The sequence below is a fragment of the Octopus sinensis genome, linkage group LG10, assembly GCF_006345805.1.
Source record: "Octopus sinensis linkage group LG10, ASM634580v1, whole genome shotgun sequence".
Taxonomy (NCBI): domain Eukaryota; kingdom Metazoa; phylum Mollusca; class Cephalopoda; order Octopoda; family Octopodidae; genus Octopus; species Octopus sinensis.
The window spans coordinates 21926477-21948026 of record NC_043006.1 but is presented as its reverse complement, the minus strand read 5'-3'; the positions used below and the strand labels follow the sequence as shown (position 1 = coordinate 21948026).

The following is a 21550-nucleotide window of genomic DNA, read 5'->3' as shown; positions in this document are numbered from 1 at the left end:
ATCACACTGTGAAAATCTCTTAGCTACAAGATAATGCATAATTCAAAATAATGGGAATAAATAAATATGCGTTACATTTGAGAGAGTAATCTGAATGTTAAAGGGTTAAGGAATATCAAGCAACTTCTATGAATATTTCTTTTCCTCACTTCATAACTAAGTTGATTCTTTATGTGAGTTCTGCAGGACAGGTGGATGCGCAATGGCCCAGTGGTTAGGGCAGCGGACTCGTGGTCGTAGGATCGCGGTTTCGATTCCCGGAGCGAAAACACCTAAAGCTCCACGAGGCTCCGGCAGGGATGGTGGTGATCCCTGCTGTACTCTTTCACCACAACTTTCTCTCACTCTTACTTCCTGTTTCTGTTGTACCTGTATTTCAAAGGGCCGGCCTTGTCACTCTCTGTGTCACGCTGAATATCCCCGAGAACTACGTTAAGGGTACACGTGTCTGTGGAGTGCTCAGCCACTTACACGCTAATTTCACAAGCAGGCTGTTCCGTTGATTGGATCAACCGGAACCCTCATCTTCGTAACCGATGGAGTGCTTCTTCTGCAGGACAAAGATGCTGTATTCGTTTTTTATAGATGGGTTAATCACAACTATAACAATGGTTGAACTAGAAAAGTCTATGATTAACTCCATGCTGTTATTTCCTTGATTGAAATCTATCTATAAGCTTTTTACATTTTTATCAAAAAGCTCCCAAACTAATTATGTAGTTCACCAACAGGTGGCAGCACACAGTTGTGTGTGCAGTGACACCTGGCAGTGACTTTCATGATGCAGTGTGGTGAGTGACATTGCTGTGTTTACTTCACAAGTTGTGAAATTTGTGTTTTTGTGATCATCTGGATACTGTAAGTCTGTGATTTAGTCGTAGACAGTGTAGTGACTTCATTCAGGCATAGAGTAGATTCGAACCTGTATCGGCAAATTTACCATGATATTTCAACAGCACTTTTCTCACAGAGAAATAATGGTTGATAGCAAGTTACATTTATCATATGGCTTTGTCAAGCTGATTTATGTCTTTGCCACTTGACCATTCTAACCTGTTGTATGGGATGGAGAGTTAGAATTGAGATAACAATCAATCCCCAACGAAATCTATTTTTCTCTGCAATATATCTATTTTTCTAACTAATTTTGTATAGTTATAAATACAAGAACTCTGTAAGCCAGAATCAGTTAGTAAACAGAGACCACCAGGGATAGCTACAGACACAGAGCCACTAGAGACTTATGGTCAGAGGGAGAAAGAAAACAATCAGCCACTAAGATACATACAACTTATATTGTACATACCAGCCCATCATGGTTTGGCTATAACGATATGTAACGGTAAATAAATGTTTGTTTACAACTTCGATCACTGTTCTTCTTTCATCTTGCACATCTGCAACATCAACACCCGTTACAATTGGTAACTGCTGACACCAACAATTATCATAATATGTACCATTACAACAGGAACAAAGATCCAAGAGTGTGCAGTTACATTTAGACGAGTGGACCCTTCTGCCTACATACCTGGGCAAGCGTGTTGCCAGAGTTAGGGTAAGCAGGATTCCACCTGAAATGGAACCCAAGTGGCTGATAGTGGCAATCCTTGACATGGGAGACGAAGAAAGACATGAGAGCATTAGCATCCTCCAGATAACCTGGACCCAACAAATAAATTGATAGGGTTACAGGCCAGAGATGCTTTTTGAGTCAACCAAACAGAATATGCTGGAATACCGGAGACAATAGAACTACCAAATGGGGTAAAATTGGAAGTAATTTTAGATGGAAGGCTCCCTACCAGCTATTCTTGTAGGGAGAGGGAACACATAAAAAACAGGTGTCCCCAACAAGTGAAGGAGGTCTCAGAGATGGAAGCACAAGAAAGTGCAATGGAATTAGAGCAAAAGGTCCGAGACAAAGAACAGGACACAAAGTTTACAAACGTAAGAACAAGAAAGTGAGAGAGGAGGAGGAATCCTCTGCCCATGGAGGAACAACAGCAAAAGAAACATAAAACACAGGAAGAAACATACCCATTAAGACAAGCAACAACAAGCAGAAGCAATGTGCCCATAGGTTCACAAAAAAAAAAAGAAAAAATATCACAAGCAGAACGGAATCACCAAGCAAACTCACAGACGTACAGACACACAAAATGTACAACAGAGTGAGAACACATATAGAAACAGGATATACTTAGTAACATATTGCACAATTCAGAAAATCGAAAGAAAAATTACAAAAATGAAGGTATTACAAAAGGTTATGGTACAGATATGAGGTGTATTTTGATAAATGAAGAAAGATGTAAAAATACTAAAAGAAGCATTTTCATCAGACGTGAATCCACTGGGGCCGGAGGTGAGAAATAAACCCTGCACCCCAGGGGTAGAATATGACGAGATAAAGAAAGACATCAACTGGTAAGTACAAAAAAATATATTGAGAATTAACTTTTAGGAAAAACAGAAAACTGAATCATCATCATCATCATCGTTTAACGTCCGCTTTCCTTGCTAGCATGGGTTGGACGGTTCAACTGGGGTCTGGCAAGCCCGAAGGCTGCACCAGGCCAGTCAGATCTGGCAGTGTTTCTACAGCTGGATGCCCTTCCTAACGCCAACCACTCCGAGAGTGTAGTGGGTGATTTTATGTGCCACCGACACAGGTGCCAGACGAGGCTGGCAACAATGAATATTTTAAAAGAAGAAAAAAAGAAAAATTATAGAAGCATTTTGAATTAATTGTAAAAACGTAACTATCTTGGAGTGGGGCCAGGGTGGCTGTCTCATCTTCATTTGTACAAACCCATATAATTCATTGTCCCCACATATCATGTATTGTCCCCTTTTCGTTGGGCCCTTGTGGGCAATAAAGAAAGAAATTTCTTAGAACATGAATTTATAAAAAGCTAGCACTATGACCTGGCGTTGCCGGGTCTTGTGCTAGTCAAGCATAATTGGTCTTTCATGAAAATCCCCTCTCTTGTCATTCCCTTGGTCTAACTCATTAATATTCCCTGCATTTCTCAAATTCAAAATGCGTGCACTTTTGAATGCCAAAACACATGATAACGCATCTTCGCAAAACACAAAAATGCGCAGTCATACAGACTGTCTGCAAATGCACACGCGCATCAAACTGTCAAGTGTAAAATTATCTCTGTCAAATAAAAAATCAGACATTTTGCCATTTATAGATATAGAGATTTTAAGCAAATGTTTAGAAATTCTCTGGGACAGTTCTGGTCCTAAATTTGATAAATTGGTCTGGTACAGTATTGAGGTGTGATACATAACAAAGGGAGGGAAATGCAGAGTTTTAAAGAGTTAATTCCCTTGGTATGGTTTAATATCTTTAGATTAAACTCCTGGATTAAGTGAGTTATGTCCCTTGTATTAAAGACTTTTGTTACCTGAAACATAAGGGGTCAATTTATTGATTTTTTAAAATGGCTTTCAGGGGTAACTGGGAAATGAAAAGATCTTCACAACCTCCCTTGGACGGTTTTGAATGACCTTAGAAAGTGCGAGCCCTCTAACTGAAAAATTGTGGATTTGTATAAAGGATACACACACACACACACACACAGACATTTTGCCGTTTATATATATAGAGATTTCCAGATGGTCAAGCCTTTAATAATTGCTTTTTTTTAGTAACTGTTACATACCTAATTAATAAGCAGATTTCTCCATTATAATATAGAAGACAGATACCAAGAGGATCCCACAGGTAGCCAAATTATGAAAATGTAAAATGCACTAAAATTATCGTATACACAGAGATTTATCCTGTCAAAATTTCCTGTCTGTAGTTTGTTGCATACAGCAATTTATATAGTTGCAGCTTCGTTACTTATTTCTTTGATAAGAATATACTTGTATTACAATGAAACACAGTATTACTTATTCCGAGCACATATCGACTGGTCACGTTTTAATATATTTATAAATATTCAACTAGGACTACAATGTTGAATGTGCCCTTCACGGTATGACTTGAGGCTACTTAGCTATTACAAGCAATTCGAGCGACCATGTAAAAGTTCCTTCTTTCATACGTGTAAGTTATTTGCTAGACGATAAAATAAGTACCAGTGGAGAACTGGAGTTGGTATAATGGATCTTTTCGGTTTGAACGGCAGTTTTTTCTAGCGGTGTTATATGAAATTGTCACCCATAATTATGACCCTAGTATCCATCTATTGCATTTCAATCTATTTTAGGGTTAGGGGTGGGGGGAAGGGTATCTTTTTTTCTTCACAAATGTAAATAAACCCAATCTGTTTCTTGAACGAGGGACATATTCATACGGCACAGAATGTTGTTTACCTCAATGGACGTCAGTGATTGGTTGAAATTGCAGAAATTGAAGAAAAAACAACAAATATCTTACAAACTATAGAATTTTCTCAATAAAGCCAAAAGAAAAAGATGTTTTATAAACACATTCTACCAGTATATGAAGTTTAAAATTTTTCAGTTACCTAGAAATTATGTTAAAAAGTGCCGTTCAAACCGAAAAGATCCGATATACTTGTTGATTAGCCCCCCCCCTGTCCCTCCCCTAAAACTTAGGCTTTGTGTCAACACTGGTTCGGAGACAAGTTACTTATTCTGAACGTATTTAATTATGTTGGAGACTTCTAACCTATGTCACCGGTAATTTAGTCAAGGGAAAATTTATCAACTGCACCGTTGGAATCTGATTGTCCTGACTTTACTTTGCTTAAAAATATGTAAATAATAAGAGATCCAGGTTCTAAAGCCAAGGAATTATGATAATAGATTAAACTGATAAGCTAATTCTTAACTTTAAAGAGTTCCTCGGAAATTAATATGGAGAACCTTAATCTCTTGGACGCTTCCAAGGCTACAATTTTTACCAATACAGAAAAGCGAACACCGAAGAATCATACCAGAAACAATTACACGGAGACTAACAGTAAAGAAACGCCTTTATGTACTGAAATATTTACTAACCAAGCATCAACAGGGAGGGATATGCCGAAATATTGCTGTGAGCTTTGTAAGAAGACCATTTCTTCAGGATATGAAGTTTTCGCGGACGAACATACAGATAATAGAGGAGGAAAACGCTTGTATTGCGAAATATGCGGGAAATATTCTGTTTCTAACATTATAATACACAAAAAAGCGAACCCCGAAGAAAAGTCATACCAGTGTAAGATATGTGAGAAATCTTTTATTACTAATTCGAATCTTGTTATTCATTTACGTAGTCACACGGGAGAAAGACCTTATTGCTGTGATATCTGTGGCAAATCGTTTTCTTTTACCACCAGCCTTATAGTTCATAAACGTAGTCACACCGGAGAAAAGCCTTATCGTTGTGAAGTATGCGGCAAGTGCTTCGTCACAAACGGTTGTTTGGTGCGACACAAACGAATACACAGCGGGGAAAGACCGTATCGGTGTGAAACGTGTGGGAAATGTTTCATTGAGAATTCTAAGCTTACAATACACAAACGTAGTCACACCGGAGAACATCCGTTCCAGTGTGAATTGTGTGGGAAATACTTTGTGTCCAGTAGTAATTTAATAACGCACAAACGAATACACGGTGGAGAAAAACGTCATTGCTGTGAGATATGTGGGAAATGTTTTGTCAATAAAAGTGATTTAAACAGACACGAGAAAGTGCATACGGGAGAAAACCAGTTTCACTGTGAGATATGCGGGAAATCTTTCATCGAGAATTCCAAGCTTACCATTCACAGGCGTAGGCACACGGGAGAAAAACCTTATTGCTGTGATATCTGTGGGAAGTGTTTTGTCGGTAAAAGCGATCTAAAAAGTCACGAACGCGTACATACTGGTGAAAAACCTTACTGTTGCGACGTTTGTGGGAAGGCTTTTATCCATAATAGTAAACTAACAACACACAGAAGAATCCACACGGGGGAAAAACCCTATCTCTGTAGGATATGTGGGAAATCTTTCTCGGATAATTCTAATTATGTAGTCCATAAGCGTAGTCACATTGGAGGAAAATCTGTCCACTGTGAAATCTGCAGAAAATCTTTTGTTAATAATTCGAATCTTGTTATCCACATACGTAGTCACACTGGAGAGAGACCCTATCGCTGTGAGATCTGTGAGAAATCATTTATCACTAACCGCCTCTTGAAAACCCACAGAGAGACGCACACTTGAGAGAAGACTTTTGAATTTGAAACCTTGAGAAATCTCTCTGCAAATTTAAACTTACAGTCAGTCTATCAACAACTGTTTATGGAACATTTATTGTGGTGAAATTTGTGGCGAATCTATTATTACTAACTACCTCTTAAAATCACACAGACAAGCTCACATTGGAGAGAAGACTTTTGAATTTGAAACCTGAGAAATCTCTCTGCAGATTTAAGCTTATTGTCAGTCCATCAGCAACTGCATGTGGCGAATCAATTATTACTAACTACCTCTTAAAATCACACAGACAGGCACACATTGGAGAGAAGACTTTTGAATCAGAAATGTGAGAAATCCTGCAGATTTAAAATTAAAGTCAATCCTTCAACAACTGTATAGAGAACATTTATTTTGGTGATATATGTAGGGAATCATTTCTCATTAACTGCCCCAGAAGACTTTCAAATCTGAAATGCGAGAAATCCTTCTGTAGATTTAGACTTATAGTCAAGTCCATCAACAACTATTTAGAGATCATTTTTGAACTCTGATTTTATAGTCCTCAAATGTGCTCTCTTTTGAGAGAAAGCCTTTCACTGAAATGTTTAGGAAATTTTTTTATTTGTGAATTATAAACTTGTAGTTGATGACCAAATATACACTAAACAAAGAACACTAGATCAGTGTGATATATGTATGCAATCATTCAGTAGGAACTAAATCTATATTGGTAAGGAACCATAGGACAAAATTATTATGGGAGTTATGTGGTAATTGCTTTCTAAGTTGTTTTGGAATCACACTTAGAAGAAGAGAGAAAGAGCTATTCATTGTTTGTCTTAAATTTTGTTGGACAAACACAATTTCATTAAATACGTGATAGAAAGCAGATGTGAAATTTATGTTAAATCTTACCACTGAAGTTTGTGACTAATTATACTTATTTATATGTAAATAAAAATCTTTAAAATTTTATATTATAAACTTTAAAACTACAATATTTGTAGGAATACGTCATTTTTAAAATCGAATAACCTCTGAAAATGCTATTTATGACAAAATCTCTATATATATTATGGTGATGTACTTTTATCTGAGATCGTGTGCTGGAACGAAAATGCAGCGTGGAAGGTGTTTGTAAGCCATTTAAGAAACACACAAAAGCCGTTCGATTCACTTCAACAACGGCAAAATGTCTGTGTGTGTGTGCCCTTTATACAAATCCACAATTTTTCAGTTAGAGGGCTTGCACTTTCTATGGTCATTTAAAACCGTCCAAGGGTGGTCGTGCACATCTTTACATTTCCCCAGTCACCCCACAAAGCCATTAAAAAATCACTGGAAGTGACTTTTTTGTGAATTTTCTATCCAAAACCCAATCAAAATGCCCGAAACTTGATACGCCAATTGAATGCCAGCTAGCTGTATGTGATTGGTTGGAGATTTGGACAGTACTCGCGTGTATGTGCACACGGACGCATTTGTATATGCATGCACTAGCACTATGACCCGGCTTTGCCAGGTCATAGTGCTAGTAGTTATATAAAATTGTTTCTGTACATTACTCAGAGTGAAAGACGATGGTTTCAACATCTTAGATTTAACTCATTAGCATTTAAAAGCGACTCCAAAACATTCAACCTGTTTTATGTCCAAACCCGCCAGATCTGGACTGTCACACCTATCCTACAATGTCATTGTAGAAATACATAATCTTATCATTGAAATCTTTAAGCTACAAGATAATACATGATTAATTCAAAAGAATGGGAATCAATAAGCATTACATTTGACAGAATAGTTTGAATGTTAAAAGGTTTAGGTAGAGCATTCCAATAACTTGGTTTGTGTGATAGTTTCCTTACTGCTTCATTAATTGGATAGAATTCTGCATGTTGGTGAATAGTTTATATTTTCAATCTTTGGTGGTTTATCACGACAGCCATGGTTGGATACTAGTTGCCTAGCAACATATTTTTGCATATTTGTTGCTGTTCTTAAACATTGTCATCATCATCGTTTAACATCCGTTTTCCATGCTAGCATGGGTTGGACAGTTCGACCAGGGTCTTGGAAGCCAGGAGGCTGCACCAGACTCCAGTCTGATCTGGCAGTGTTTCTACAGCTGGATGCCCTTCCTAACGCCAACCACTCCGTGAGTGTAGTCGGTGCTTTTTACGTGCCAGTGGAGGCTGGCAGTGGCCATGATCAGTTGGCACTTTTTATATGCCACCGGCACAGAAGCCAGTCAAGGCGGAGCTGGCATCGGCCACGTTTGGATCAAGTCAATTATTATTTTGAACAAATATTGCACTATCATTCAACTAAGGTAGTTGTTGAATAATATTCTGCAGGCTGCAATTTACTCACACACACAGTATCTTTCAGACTTTGTCGCTAATTAAGTTCTTAATCAAATTGAAAACTGTTAACATTTTTGAAGAGGACTGGTCCCTAGCTACATTTTGGCATAAAAAAATTTAAATTTTGTCCAGTAGAATAAAGTTTACATCAAAATTTGTGGCAACGTTATATGAGAGTAAGTTTAGATCTAAATAACTTTTTTATTTTAAAAGCAAAATATATTTATCTTAGCTTCAATGATAGAAGTAAGCATGAATAATTTCATAGCTTTGTTCCCATGCAACAAAAATCTGTATCAAAAAAGTTGTGAGGTAAAATATGAAAAAAATACATGTAAGGCAAAAAATTGGATTTAAGTATAGTTAACTTTATTTTAAAAGCAAGCTATATTTTAATTAAGCTTAAATGATAGAGCTCAATTCGAAGAATTTCATGGTATCAATCTCATGCAATGAAGTTTTAAAAGAAAAAAGTTAGTGTTTGTTTCTCAAATTTGAGGGTGATAATATAATACTATACTTTTTTTATGAATACAGTTCTATAAGGGGACTTTTAATATATGTCACCGACATCATTGCTGTAAGGAAAATAATAATCAATGACACCGCTAATTTGCAATTAGTTTTATTACGTCATCTATTAAAAATTAAAATATTGTTTAGAAATTTATTATTCAATTTTCAATAAGGTAAAATCTTAAATTATTAATTGACACATTATTAATTAGCATAACAGCATAGCCTGGAAAAAACATGGATTACCTGGAAAAATGTAAACAAGAGAAATAATATTCTTAAGATTATAAACCTGGAAAAGTACAGGACAAGTTATTACACTTGGAAAAGTTTAGGACAAGTTATGACATCTGATCAAGTACACAAGAAAATTTTTACTTAAAATATTGTAACCAAGGACAAAATTTGAATATAAAAAGTCATTTGATTTTAATTTACACAGTAACATTATAATTAAAAAAAAGTACCATTTTGTTAAAACCACGACACACTAGAATACTTAAAAATGAGAGCCAGAAGTACCAATATAGCTAAAGTTTTATTGCAAAGTAGAATAGTATATATGATAGGCAAATTCATTATGTAAAAAATAGATATTGGGTCAAGACTAGTGAATACTTGGCAATAACTTAGGCAAATTTTACTGTGAATTTGTTGTTATAGGTAGATTTTACTGTAATATATAACTAATTTTTGTATTCTATTTGTTGTACTAATTTTGTGCAACTATTATTTTTTTATAACCTATTTTCAAATTTCTAATTATTAATTAGCTGACCCCATGCCATCAAAAATATCACAGATACAAACATTCACATACTTCCCTTATACATACACAAATATACTCAAGTGTTGAAATGCTGTTTGATTTTTCTTTTCAGTGTTGAACATTCACCATCCTATTTCCATTGCACACAAAAAAAATTAACATACCTTCCTTTTACATACTCACACAGAGTTGAAACGCTGATTTTTTTTTTCACTCCTTCCTTTGTTATTCAGCTGTCACTCTTTCTTTTCTCATTTATATGTTATGATGAAGAAAAAACAGAAGATACACGATGTGCTCTTTACCACTTCCTTTCTCTCATTCTCTCTCAGTCAGGGCTATTACTCTCACTACTTCTCCTTCACTGAATTACTATTTTCTCTTCTTTCCCTTCACTTTCTCCTTTGTGATTTTGAACAAACACACACACATACAAATATATATAAAAAACACTTCCTTTTTTTTTAAAGTGCAAAAAATATTTTAATTAAGTTATTTTTAATTTTTAATAGAAGTAACAAGTAATAACAAATAGAAGTAATAACAAAATTTTTAGCTTTAATTAAAGCTGATATTTTCTAAATCCAAATATTTTATTTGAAATCTTATCCTTAGCTGCAATATCTTAAAGTAAAAATTTTTTTACGTTATTTACATTTGCCGGATATTTGTCCTCATCTCGTTTGTTGTTAACACAACATTTCAGCTGATATACCCTCCAGCCTTCATCAGGTGTCTTGGGGAAATTTCGAATGTGGGTTCTCATTCCTAAGGTATTTTTCGATGTTATTATTATTATTCAGGTCACTGCCTGGAATCAAACTCAGAATCTTGGGGTTAGTAGCCCGCACTATAAACCACTATGCAATATGCCTGTACATACGTTCTGTACTTTACTAGATGTAATAACTTGTCCTGAACTTTTCCAAGTGTAATAACTTGTCCTGTACTTTTCCAGGTTTATAATCTTAAGAATATTATTTCTCTTGCTCGCATTTTTCCATGTAATAGAACTATGGCAGCAAATGGAAGGAATCATTAACGCATTGGATAAAATGCATTGCAGTATTTGTTCTAACATTTGATGCTCTGAGTTCAAATCTCACTGAGGTCAACTCTAACTTTCATCCTTTTGGGGTTGATAAAATTGTAATTTCCAATTCAGTGCCGGTGACAAGTAAGCGAACCATCCGATCGTGGCCGTTGCCAGCACCGCCCCGACTGGCCCCCGTGCCGGTGGCACGTAAAAAGCACCATCCGTCCGTGGCCGTTTGCCAGCTCCATCTGGCACCTGTGCGGGTGGCACGTAAAAAGCACCCACTACACTCACAGAGTGGTTGGCGTTAGGAAGGGCATCCAGCCGTAGAAACACTGCCAGATCAGACTGGGCCTGATGCAGCCTTCTGGCTTCACAGACCCCAGTTGAACCGTCCAACCCATGCTAGCATGCAAAGCGGACGCTAAATGATGATGATGATGAATTCAGAGTGGTGGATTGACAAAACTAAGAATATTAGCTCAGAATCCTTGTTTTTGTTCAGGCCTTTTTGCTTTGGGTTCAAATGCCTTTGTGATAGACTTAACCATTTTGTTACCATGTTTCTGTTGAAATATACCCACTTTTTACTCTTTTACTTGTTTCAGTCAGTTGACTGCTGCCATTCTGGAGCACTGCCTTTAGTCGAGCAAATCAACCCCGGGACTTATTCTTTTTGTAAGCCTAGTACTTATTCTATCGGTCTCTTTTGCTGAACCGCTAAGTGATGGAAATGGATACATGGCATTAAGTCAAATAATAATATATATATGCATGTATGTATGTATGCATATGTATATATATATATAGAGAGAGAGAGAGAGAGAGAGAGAGAGATAAACTTAGATATGTTTCGGCCAAAGATTGGTTCAGGTGATGTCTAACTTAATAGCACCACCTGATAGAATTATTTAAATCCTTTTTAAGTCAAGTTTTGTTTATGATCCATTCATTTAGTGAGTTCTTGTTGAGTGAGTTGTATCCAGGTATGGATGCCTTATCTGGTATTCCTTGGAGAAATCTATCCAGACTCCGTTTAAAGGTGATGGGATCCTTTTCTTCTTTGATCAGTTTTAGGACAATGTTAAACAGGGCAGGGCCTGTTGAGGAAAAGAAATTATGTCGTAGTGTACCTATATGTTGTGATCCTGAATTGGGCAGGGGACATATGGCCCCTGATCCCAGCCTTGAAACTAATGTTCAGGTCATTTGGGCAATGCTGGCAGTATATTCTCCACATCGTACAAATGATGTACCGCTCGCAGTGGCCCTGGAAAGAGTAGAGTTTCAAGGCTTTAACCCTTTCATTACTGTATTTATTTTGAGATGCTCTGTGTTTCTTCCAATTATTTTAAATATAAAAAAGAATTTAATAAAATAACATTGTTATCATTAAGCTAGTGTTAGGAACATAATTTGTGACTAAGGTTTGGTGGAAGATTTGAATTCAAAACTTATGAAAACAAGACATTTGTACTAAAGAACCAGAGCCAGTTTCAGCCGGGTTGGTAATGAAAGGGTTAAGGCAGTCCAGTAATCGAGATCAGTCATGCCTTCAATTCGTTTAGTGAGTGCCCTCTGGGTGATTCAATCCCCAAGATGTTTTGTTTTGTATGGGGAGACACAAGGGGCAGCAGTATTCGAGGTGTGACCAAACAAATGAGGAGAAAAGTGGAATGATGACACCTTTTACTAATATGCACAGGACGATACGCAATGCCGAAAAGCAATGGGACTACATTTCATTAAAAAATTATCTCCAAAATTTGAATGTTTAAAAGAAAAGCGAAGACAGTACATTTTGTTTTCTAAATACAACTCAAATATCGGAAGCATAATGCTCATCTCTGTGAATATTCAGTTGTACATGTGTGGCATTGAGATGTTCTGAGCTTTGCATGTTTTTCTAGTAAGTGTTATACCAATGTTCTCTAATAAAAAAAATATGAAATTGAAAGAGGTGTGATCGAAGTGACACAGTATAAACATGGACATGTTCCCAAAAACACACACTCTTCATCAAGAGATTTTCTCTAAAATTGAATGCTTGAAGGTAAAGTGGAGAATTTGCATTTTTTATTCCAAATGTGACTCATATCTCTACAAATGTTCAGGTATATAAATGTGTAGCATTGGGATGTTTTAGCTTTACGTATATATATATATATATATACGTATGTGTGTGTGTATGTATATATATATGTTGGGGCAAGTGAAATCGAAATTGAACCAATCCTATGACTGGCACCCGGCAGATGCCAGGACCCCTGGACTGGTGGTACATAAAAAGCACTATCCGAATTGTGGCCGATGCCAGCGCCGCCTCGACTGGCTTCCGTGCCGGTGGCACGTAAATTGCACCAATCCGACCATGGCCGTTGCCAGCCTCGCCTGGCACCTGTGCGGGTGGCACGTAAAAAGCACCGACTACACTCTCAGGGTGGTTGGCGTTAGGAAGGGCATCCAGCTGTAGAAACATTGCCAGATAAGACTGGAGCCTGGTGCAGCCTTCTGGCTTCCCAGATCCCCGGTCGAACCGTCCAACCCATGCTAGCATGGAGAACGGACGTTAAACAATGATGATAATGATGATGATGCGTATGTGTATATATATATATATATATTATGTGGAGGCACATATATAGTGGTTAGGGCAGCGGACTCGCGGTTGTAGGACCGCGGTTTCGATTCTCAGACTGGGCGTTGTGAGTATTTATTGAGCAAAAACACCTAAAGCTCCACAAGACTCCGGTAGGGGGTGGTGGCAATCCCTGCTGTACTCTTTCGCCACAACTTTCTCTCACTCTTTCTTCTGTTGGCCTACACGATTAGCCAGTGGGGTGGGGTGGCGTCATTTGAAGGCTAAAACAATGCGAAGCGCATTGTGACCAGCGATGTGTAGCAACATCTGATAGCTTGGTTGGTCACGGTCACGGTGTTATATATATATATATATATATATATATATATATATTATACTTAATTGTTTATTTAAAAAAAAATTTCAATTTGTAAATATTATACTGTTTTTTCATGCAGAACTACATTTCATCAAAAAATTCTCTCCAAAATTGAATGCTTGAAAGAAAAAGGGAAACAGTACATTTTGTATTCTAAATATAACTCAGAGGAGAAGAAGAAAGAAAGAGGAAAAAAGAAGGAAAGAGGAGAAAAATAGTGGGGAAGAGAGAAAGAAAGCAAAAAGACTTTCAGTGATGACCACACCATACCTGTTTTTTCTGAAGAGGTCACTGTCCTTAAACCCATTCCAATACAATGGTAAATGAATAAATGGTGAATAGGAAGGGGAGATCTCTCCTCTCTCTCTCTCCTCCCTATCTATCTATCTACCCACCCACCCGCCTACCTATATTTTTATCTATCTATCTCCATTGTCATGGAACCTCACCCTAAAAAACAAGAAACCAATGTTCTCTTTTTCTCAACCCCACAAAAAACATGTTTTATATAAATGATCAAGCTGTTTGTGCATTCACAAAATCTTATTTGACAAGTACATATATATATATATCACATTGATGTTGCTACACATCGCTGGTCACAATGCACTTCGCATTGTTTTAGCCTTCAAATGATGCCACCCTGCTGGCTAAGCAAGCAGGCCAACAGAAGAAAGAGTGAGAGAAAGTTGTGTCGAAAGAGTACAACAGGGATCACCACCACCCCCTGCTGGAGCCTCATGGAGCTTTAGGTGTTTTCCTTCAATAAACACTCACAATGCCCAGTCTGGGAATTGAAACCACGAGTCTGCTGCCCTAACCATTGGGCCATTGCGCCTCCACACACACACACATATATATATTTTTCTAGCTGTTTTTCCTGGTTTCACCCGGGTAGTTTAGTTGATGTTGCTGTAAAACCGGCTATCTTCTAAATATTTACCTCTTTGTATTCTAACACTAATACTCTCTCTTTAACTCTTTTACTTGTTTCAGTCATTTGACTGCGGCCATGCTGGAGCACCGCCTTTAGTCAAGCAAATCGACCCCGGGACTTATTCTTTGTAAGCCCAGTACTTATTCTATCGGTCTCTTTTGCCGAACCGCTAAGTGACGGGGACGTAAAAACACCAGCATCGGTTGTCAAGCAATGGTAGGGGGACAAACACACACACACACAAACATATATATATATACATATATACGACAGGCTTCTTTCAGTTTCCTTCTACCAAATCCACTCATAAGGCAATGGTCGGCCCGGGGCTATAGCAGAAGACACTTGCCCAAGATGCCACGCAGTGGGACTGAACCCGGAACCATGTGGCTGGTTAGCAAGCTACTTACCACACAGCCACTCCTGGACACCACTAATGTTTGTATTCAAACATTAAAAAATTAACAAAAAAAGAAAGAAAACCCAAATTAATAAACATGTTAAGTTGCTGATATCTGTAGTTATTGAAAGGTTTCAGTACTCTGATATAGCTAAAATTATCTTAATTTATGTAATCAAGGTCTAATGTAGTCATTGTACCTAACCTTAACATCAAACATGAATGAAAAAATGTGAGAGTGAAGTTGTTCTATGTACTTAAACAATCATATAAATTGTACTTTGTTAAACAACTTGACGTAAATACAATGCAAAACAGTAGCAAGTAGCAGAAACTTTGTACAAATAGGCGCAGGAGTGGCTGTGTGGTAAGTAGCTTGCTTACCAGCCACATGGTTCCGGGTTCAGTCCCACTGCGTAGCATCTTGGGCAAGTGTCTTCTACTATAGCCTCGGGCCGACCAAAGCCTTGTGAGTGGATTTGGCAGACGGAAACTGAAAGAAGCTCGTAGTATATATGTATATATATATATTTGTGTGTCCATATTTGTCCCCTTAGCATTGCTTGACAACTGATGCTTGTGTGTTTATGTCCCCGTCACTTAGCGGTTCGGCCGATAGAATAAGTACTAGGCTTACAAAGAATGAGTCCTGGGGTTGATTTGCTCGACTAAAGGCGGTGCTCCAGCATGGCCGCAGTCAAATGACTGAACAAAGTAAAGGAGAGAACTTAATGTTTAAGTTCACCGATTGAACATAATTGCAATTGAAGCCTGCCTTGAAAAACGAGTCAATGGGGGGAAACAGCAGAACTTTCGGCGGCGTAATAATTCTAAAAAAAAAAAAAAGTAAAGAATTAATGATTGTGCACACATGCAATGAACGGAATAAACTGAACTTAGGTAATGTGATTGGTTGCAAAAAATAGCAGCGGAATGTACGTGAAGGAAACATGGAGAAGAGAGACCATTTCGTATGCACACACAACACACACACATTTACATACCCCACTTTTACAGACACACAAATATATTCGCACAGAGTTGAAATGCTGTTTGATGAGGTAGATATAAAGATCCCTTCCAGGGGCTTATCGATTTTTTTCACTGACAAATCTACTGATGATGCTTTGGTGAAGAAGACAGCCTGCAGGATGAACAATAATTGTCCAAAGTTTCAAAGTTGGCTGCAGTAGGCCACCACTGAAAACTGCTGTATGTATTAATATACCATTATACTAAGCTAGAAAACATAATGCGGGACAAACATCTGATATAATGAATTATGACATCGACGCAACAAGTTTGAAGATATTGGGATCTTTTCTGTTTGAACGGCAGTTTTTAACATAATTTCTAGGTAACTAAAAAATTTTAAACTTCGTATACTGGTAAAATGTTTTTATAAAACATCTTTTTCTCTTGGCTTTATTGAGAAAATTCTATAGTTTGTAAGATATTTGTTGTTTTTTTCTTCAATTTCTGCAATTTCAACCAATCACTGACGTCCATTGAGTTAAAAAACATTCTGTGCTGTATGAATATGTCCCTCGTTTAAGAAACAGATTGGGTTTATTTACATTTGTGAAGAAAAAAAGATACCCTTCCCCCCACCCCTAACCCTAAAAGAGATTGAAATGCAATAGATGGATGCTAGGGTCATAATTATGGGTGACAATTTCATATGACACCGCTAGAAAAAACTGCCGTTCAAACCTAAAAGATCCAGATATTGTATGGCATGTATGAATCTTCCACAACTTTGACAGTCTCCTACACTCATTAGAACACAGTGGTTTGATCTTGCTGAATATATATCATGTGAAAAACGAGAGTGAGCCTGGTGAGTGCACAGTTTATTTGCATTTTCAAGGAAACAAACATTCGCTTGTCAGGCATCTTTGTCATATGATTGACAGACTTCCAGCTTTTAGAGAATCTCAGCTGCTCTCTATTTCGACAAGATTGAAGGATGTTTTGTTTCTGTCTCTGCCGAGCTCTAACCACTAATCTGTACTGGGTAGTACATTCCTCACTGGAATAGGCTTTGGCATTCCCCGTATTGGTTGGTGGTGAGGTACTGGCTGGTTTCTTGAAGTGTGTGTTGCAAATTGTTTAGTCAGTCACACCTCAGAACACTATGAGACTAAACATTCTCCATTTCTGCACCATTGTCGTAGGTAGGTTGGAGTAGTGAATTAAGGGGTTTATATCTTGTAATGATATATAAACTATCTTTTTGTATTTTCAATTTTGGCAATCAACAGCTTAAGCACCCTAGTGATAAGCCTGAATACGTAAATGGTAAATAGAAGTAAGGTAAAAAGATGGGGAGGAGATTTCGAACAATAAAAACAAACAGATTTACGGGGACGATAAATCTTGAGAAAGTGCAAAAGCGTGTGTGCGCGTGTCTTTATTTTTTTTTTTTCTCTTTCTCTTTCACTTGTTTCAGTCATTTGACTGCGGCCATGCTGGAGCACCGCCTTTAATCGAGCAACTCGACCTCTGGACTTATTCTTTTTGTAAGCTCAGTACTTATTCTATCGGTCTCTTTTGCCGAACCGCTAAGTAACGGGGACATAAACACATCAGCATCGGTTGTCAAGCAATGCTAGGGGGACAAACGCACGCATATATATATATACATATATACGACGGGCTTCTTTCAGTTTCCGCTACCAAAACCACTCACAAGGCTTTGGTCGGCCCGAGACTATAGTAGAAGACACTTGCCCAAGGTGCCACGCAGTGGGACTGAACCCGGTACCATGTGGTTGGTAAGCAAGCTACTTACCACACAGCCACTCCTGCGAAAATGAATTTCAAAGTAGTGTTTAACATATAAAACCATATCGCGACACCAAATATGAAATCAATACGAGCTGGAATAGAAGGATATTGAAAATTGGCAGCCAAACAGAAAAGATCCGATTGTTTTCATCATCCATAAAATATATACTCTTACTCTTTTACTTGTTTCAGTCATTTGACTGTGGCCATGCTGGAGCACCGCCTTTAATCGAGCTACTCGACCCCGGGACTTATTCTTTGTAAGCCCAGTACTTATTCTATCGGTTCTTTTTGCCGAACCGCTAAGTGACGGGGACATAAACACACCAGCATCAGTTGTCAAGCAATGCTAGGGAGACAAACACAGACACACGAACACACACATATGTATATACATATATACGACGGGCTTCTTTCAGTTTCCGTCTACCAAATCCACTCACAAGGCTTTGGTCGGCCCGAGGCTATAGACACTTGCCCAAGGTGCCATGCAGTGGGACTGAACCCGAAACCATGTGGTTGGTAAACAAGCTACTTACCACACAGCCACACAGTTTTTGTGTTACATTAACATAGACTAACGTATCAGTGTTTACACGAAAGTACGGGATATCGCTGTTTTTACATCTAGTTTCTACCGAAATATTTTAAGGACAATTTACTTTATCCCACGACGGTAATCAGCATATGCTCTCAGTTTCTGTCTATCAAATTCACTTGCAAGGCTTTGGTCGACCCGTAGCTATAGTAAAAGACATTTATCCATGAGCCACGCAGTGGATCGAATCGAAAGACATTTGGATGGGAAGCAAACTTCTTACCACACAGTCACGCCTGTGCATATTTTATTACTCTTTTTACTTGTTTCAGTCATTTGACTGCGGCCATGCTGGAGCACCGCCTTTAATCGAGCAACTCGACCGCGGGACTTATTCTTTGTAAGCCCAGTACTTATTCTATCGGTTCCTTTTGCCGAACTGCTAAGTGACGGGGACATAAACACACCAGCATCGATTGTCAAGCAATGCTAGGGGGACAAACACAGACACACAAACACATATATACGACGGGTTTCTGTCTACCAAATCTACTCACAAGGCTTTGGTCGGCCCGAGGCTATAGAAGAAGACACTTGCCCAAGGTGCCACGCAGTGGGACTGAACCCGGAACCATGTGGTTGGTAAGCAAGCTACTTACCACACAGCCACTCCTGCGCCTTTTTTTTAACAGAATCTTTTTGTCTGTTTCAGTCATTAGATTACAGCTATGCTGGAACACCGCCTTAAAGAACTTTTGATCGAATGAATCTACGGAGACGTAAACAAACCAACGCCAGTTGTCAAGCGGTGATGGGGAACAATGACGCAAGCACACAGTCACTCATACACGGATCTTTTCGGTTTGACCGGCAGTTTTTTCTAGAGGTGTCATGAAATTGTCACCCATAATTATGACCCTAGAATCGATCTATTGCATTTCAATCTCTTTTAGAGTTAGGGGTGGGGGAAGGGTATCTTTTTTTCTTCACAAATGTAAATAAACCCAATCTGTTTCTTAAACGAGGGATATATTCATACGGCACAGAAAGCTTTTTAACTCAATAGACGTCAGTGATTGGTTGAAATTGCAGAAAAAAACAACAAATATCTTACAAACTACAGAATTTTCTCAATAAAGTCAAGAGAAAAAGATGTTTTATAAACACATTCTATCAGTATACGAAGTTTAAAATTTTTTAGTTACCTAGAAATTATGCTAAAAACTACCGTTCAAACCGAAAAGATTCCAAGTTTCTTATTTTACAGCCACGCCTGCGGGTGTTTGGAAAATATTCTTAAACCTTTTAATAGCAACAAACTCTTGGTTTATTTAAATTCTAAGTAAATAGCCATATCTGTGAATATATACTGAGTAAATCGTTATTTCGAGTCTATAGTTTTTATTGTTATTTAAAATCACACAATTGTTTTAAGATATTCTTTGCGGATGTATCGAGAATGAACAGTATGTTCCTGTTTGGAACCCACGAGGTTTTCTGTCCTTAAATTGCCTGGTTAATGGAACACAACCGTACACCTTGTAACTATGTTAAGGTATCGACCAAGGCGGCGAGCTGACAGAAACGTTAGCACGCCGGGCGAAATGCGTAGCCGTATTTCGTCTGCCGTTACGTTCTGAGTTCAAATTCCACCGAGGTCGACTTTGCCTTTCATCCTTTCGGGGTCCATTAAACTAGTACCAGTTACGCACTGAGGTAGATATAATCGACTTAATCCGTATGTCTGTCCTTGTTTGTCTCCTCTGTGTTTAGCCCCTTGTGGGTAGTAAAGAAATAGGTATCGACCAGCATTACAGAGAATGTGTAAGAATTGAAAGGTACATAAAACATTCAATGAAACTGAACCTGGAACCATGTGGGTTGGAAACAAACTCCTTACCACAAAGCCACGCCTGTTCCTAATAAATACAAACACATAGATATATGGTATATATAAGGCGGCGAGCTGGCAGAAAAGTTAGCGCGCCGGGCGAAATGCTTAGCGGTCTGTCGCAACGTTGTGAGTTCAAATTCCGCCGAGGTCGACTTTGCCTTTCATCCTTTCGGGGTCGATAAATTAAGTATCAGCTACGCACTGAGGTCGATGTAATCGACTTAATACCTATGTCTGCCCTAGTTTGTCCCCTCTATGTTTAGCCCCTTGTGGGTAATAAAGAAATAGATATATGGTATGTGTGTGTGTACAGGAGTATATCTGCAGGGGTGACGTGTTGGCGTCAGTGCGGGAAAGTGAGGTGAAAACTCGACAATTTCCTGTCTATTGAAATAAATTCAAGGCTTTTTCTGCCGACCCCACCAAGTCAATTTCGTAAATTTACGGCCTTCTATAAATTCTTAGAACGTTTACTCCAACCCCCTCCTGTACTTAACTATCTCTTTAACAATAGCTCCATCCCCAAACCCTTTTCATCACTGCCACTCCTCAACCAAACTACACTATTGACCCCTGTCCCCTATGAATATTATCTTCCCAGAATCTTACTACCAACGTGTGAACCAGTTCTTTCTACGTTCGTTGAACTGAATGAAACATTTAAGAATTACTTTATTTTCTTTCCCGTTTCATACTTTCAGTAAGTCACACACGTGGCAAAATTTCGAAGTATGTGTTTATAATATAAATAATTATTATAGTAATATAAATTGAAGTCCTATAATTAAAAGATAATTCTTGCTGTGTAGTAAGTAGCTTGCTAACCAACCACATGGTTCCGGGTTCAGTCCCACTGCGTGGCATCTTGGGCAAGTGTCTTCTGCTATAGCCCCGGGCCGACCAATGCCTTGTGAGTGGATTTGGCAGACGGAAACTGAAAGAAGCCTATCGTATATATATATATATGTGTGTGTGTGTGTGTATGTGTTTGTGTCTGTTTGTCTCCCTAGCATTGCTTGACAACCGATGGTGGTGTGTTTACGTCCCCGTCACTTAGCGGTTCGGCAAAAGAGACCGATAGAATAAGTACTTGGCTTACAAAGAATAAGTCCCGGGGTCGATTTGCTCGACTAAAGGTGGTGCTCCAGCATGGCCGCAGTCAAATGACTGAAACAAGTAAAAGAG

General features: G+C 38.2%; 1 protein-coding gene and 2 long non-coding RNA genes across 3 annotated transcripts in view; 2 read left to right on the top strand and 1 right to left on the bottom strand.

Moving 5' to 3' along the window:
- Positions 1-8161, top strand: part of LOC118765046 — an 18223-nt gene extending 10062 nt beyond the window's left edge. Inside the window, exons 2-3 of the long non-coding RNA XR_005000888.1 lie at positions 1889-1891; positions 7898-8161. This is a non-coding gene — a long non-coding RNA (uncharacterized LOC118765046). The remainder of the gene's footprint in view (positions 1-1888; positions 1892-7897) is intronic.
- The window catches only part of LOC118765045, a 25416-nt gene extending 3866 nt beyond the window's left edge, over positions 1-21550 (bottom strand). Inside the window, exon 1 of the long non-coding RNA XR_005000887.1 lies at positions 21534-21550. This is a non-coding gene — a long non-coding RNA (uncharacterized LOC118765045). The remainder of the gene's footprint in view (positions 1-21533) is intronic.
- On the top strand, positions 4713-7137 carry LOC115216628 (zinc finger protein 664-like). The gene has a single exon (XM_029786111.2). The coding sequence runs from the start codon at positions 4849-4851 to the stop codon at positions 6184-6186; it is 1338 nt and encodes a 445-aa protein (XP_029641971.1). The 5' UTR covers positions 4713-4848; the 3' UTR covers positions 6187-7137.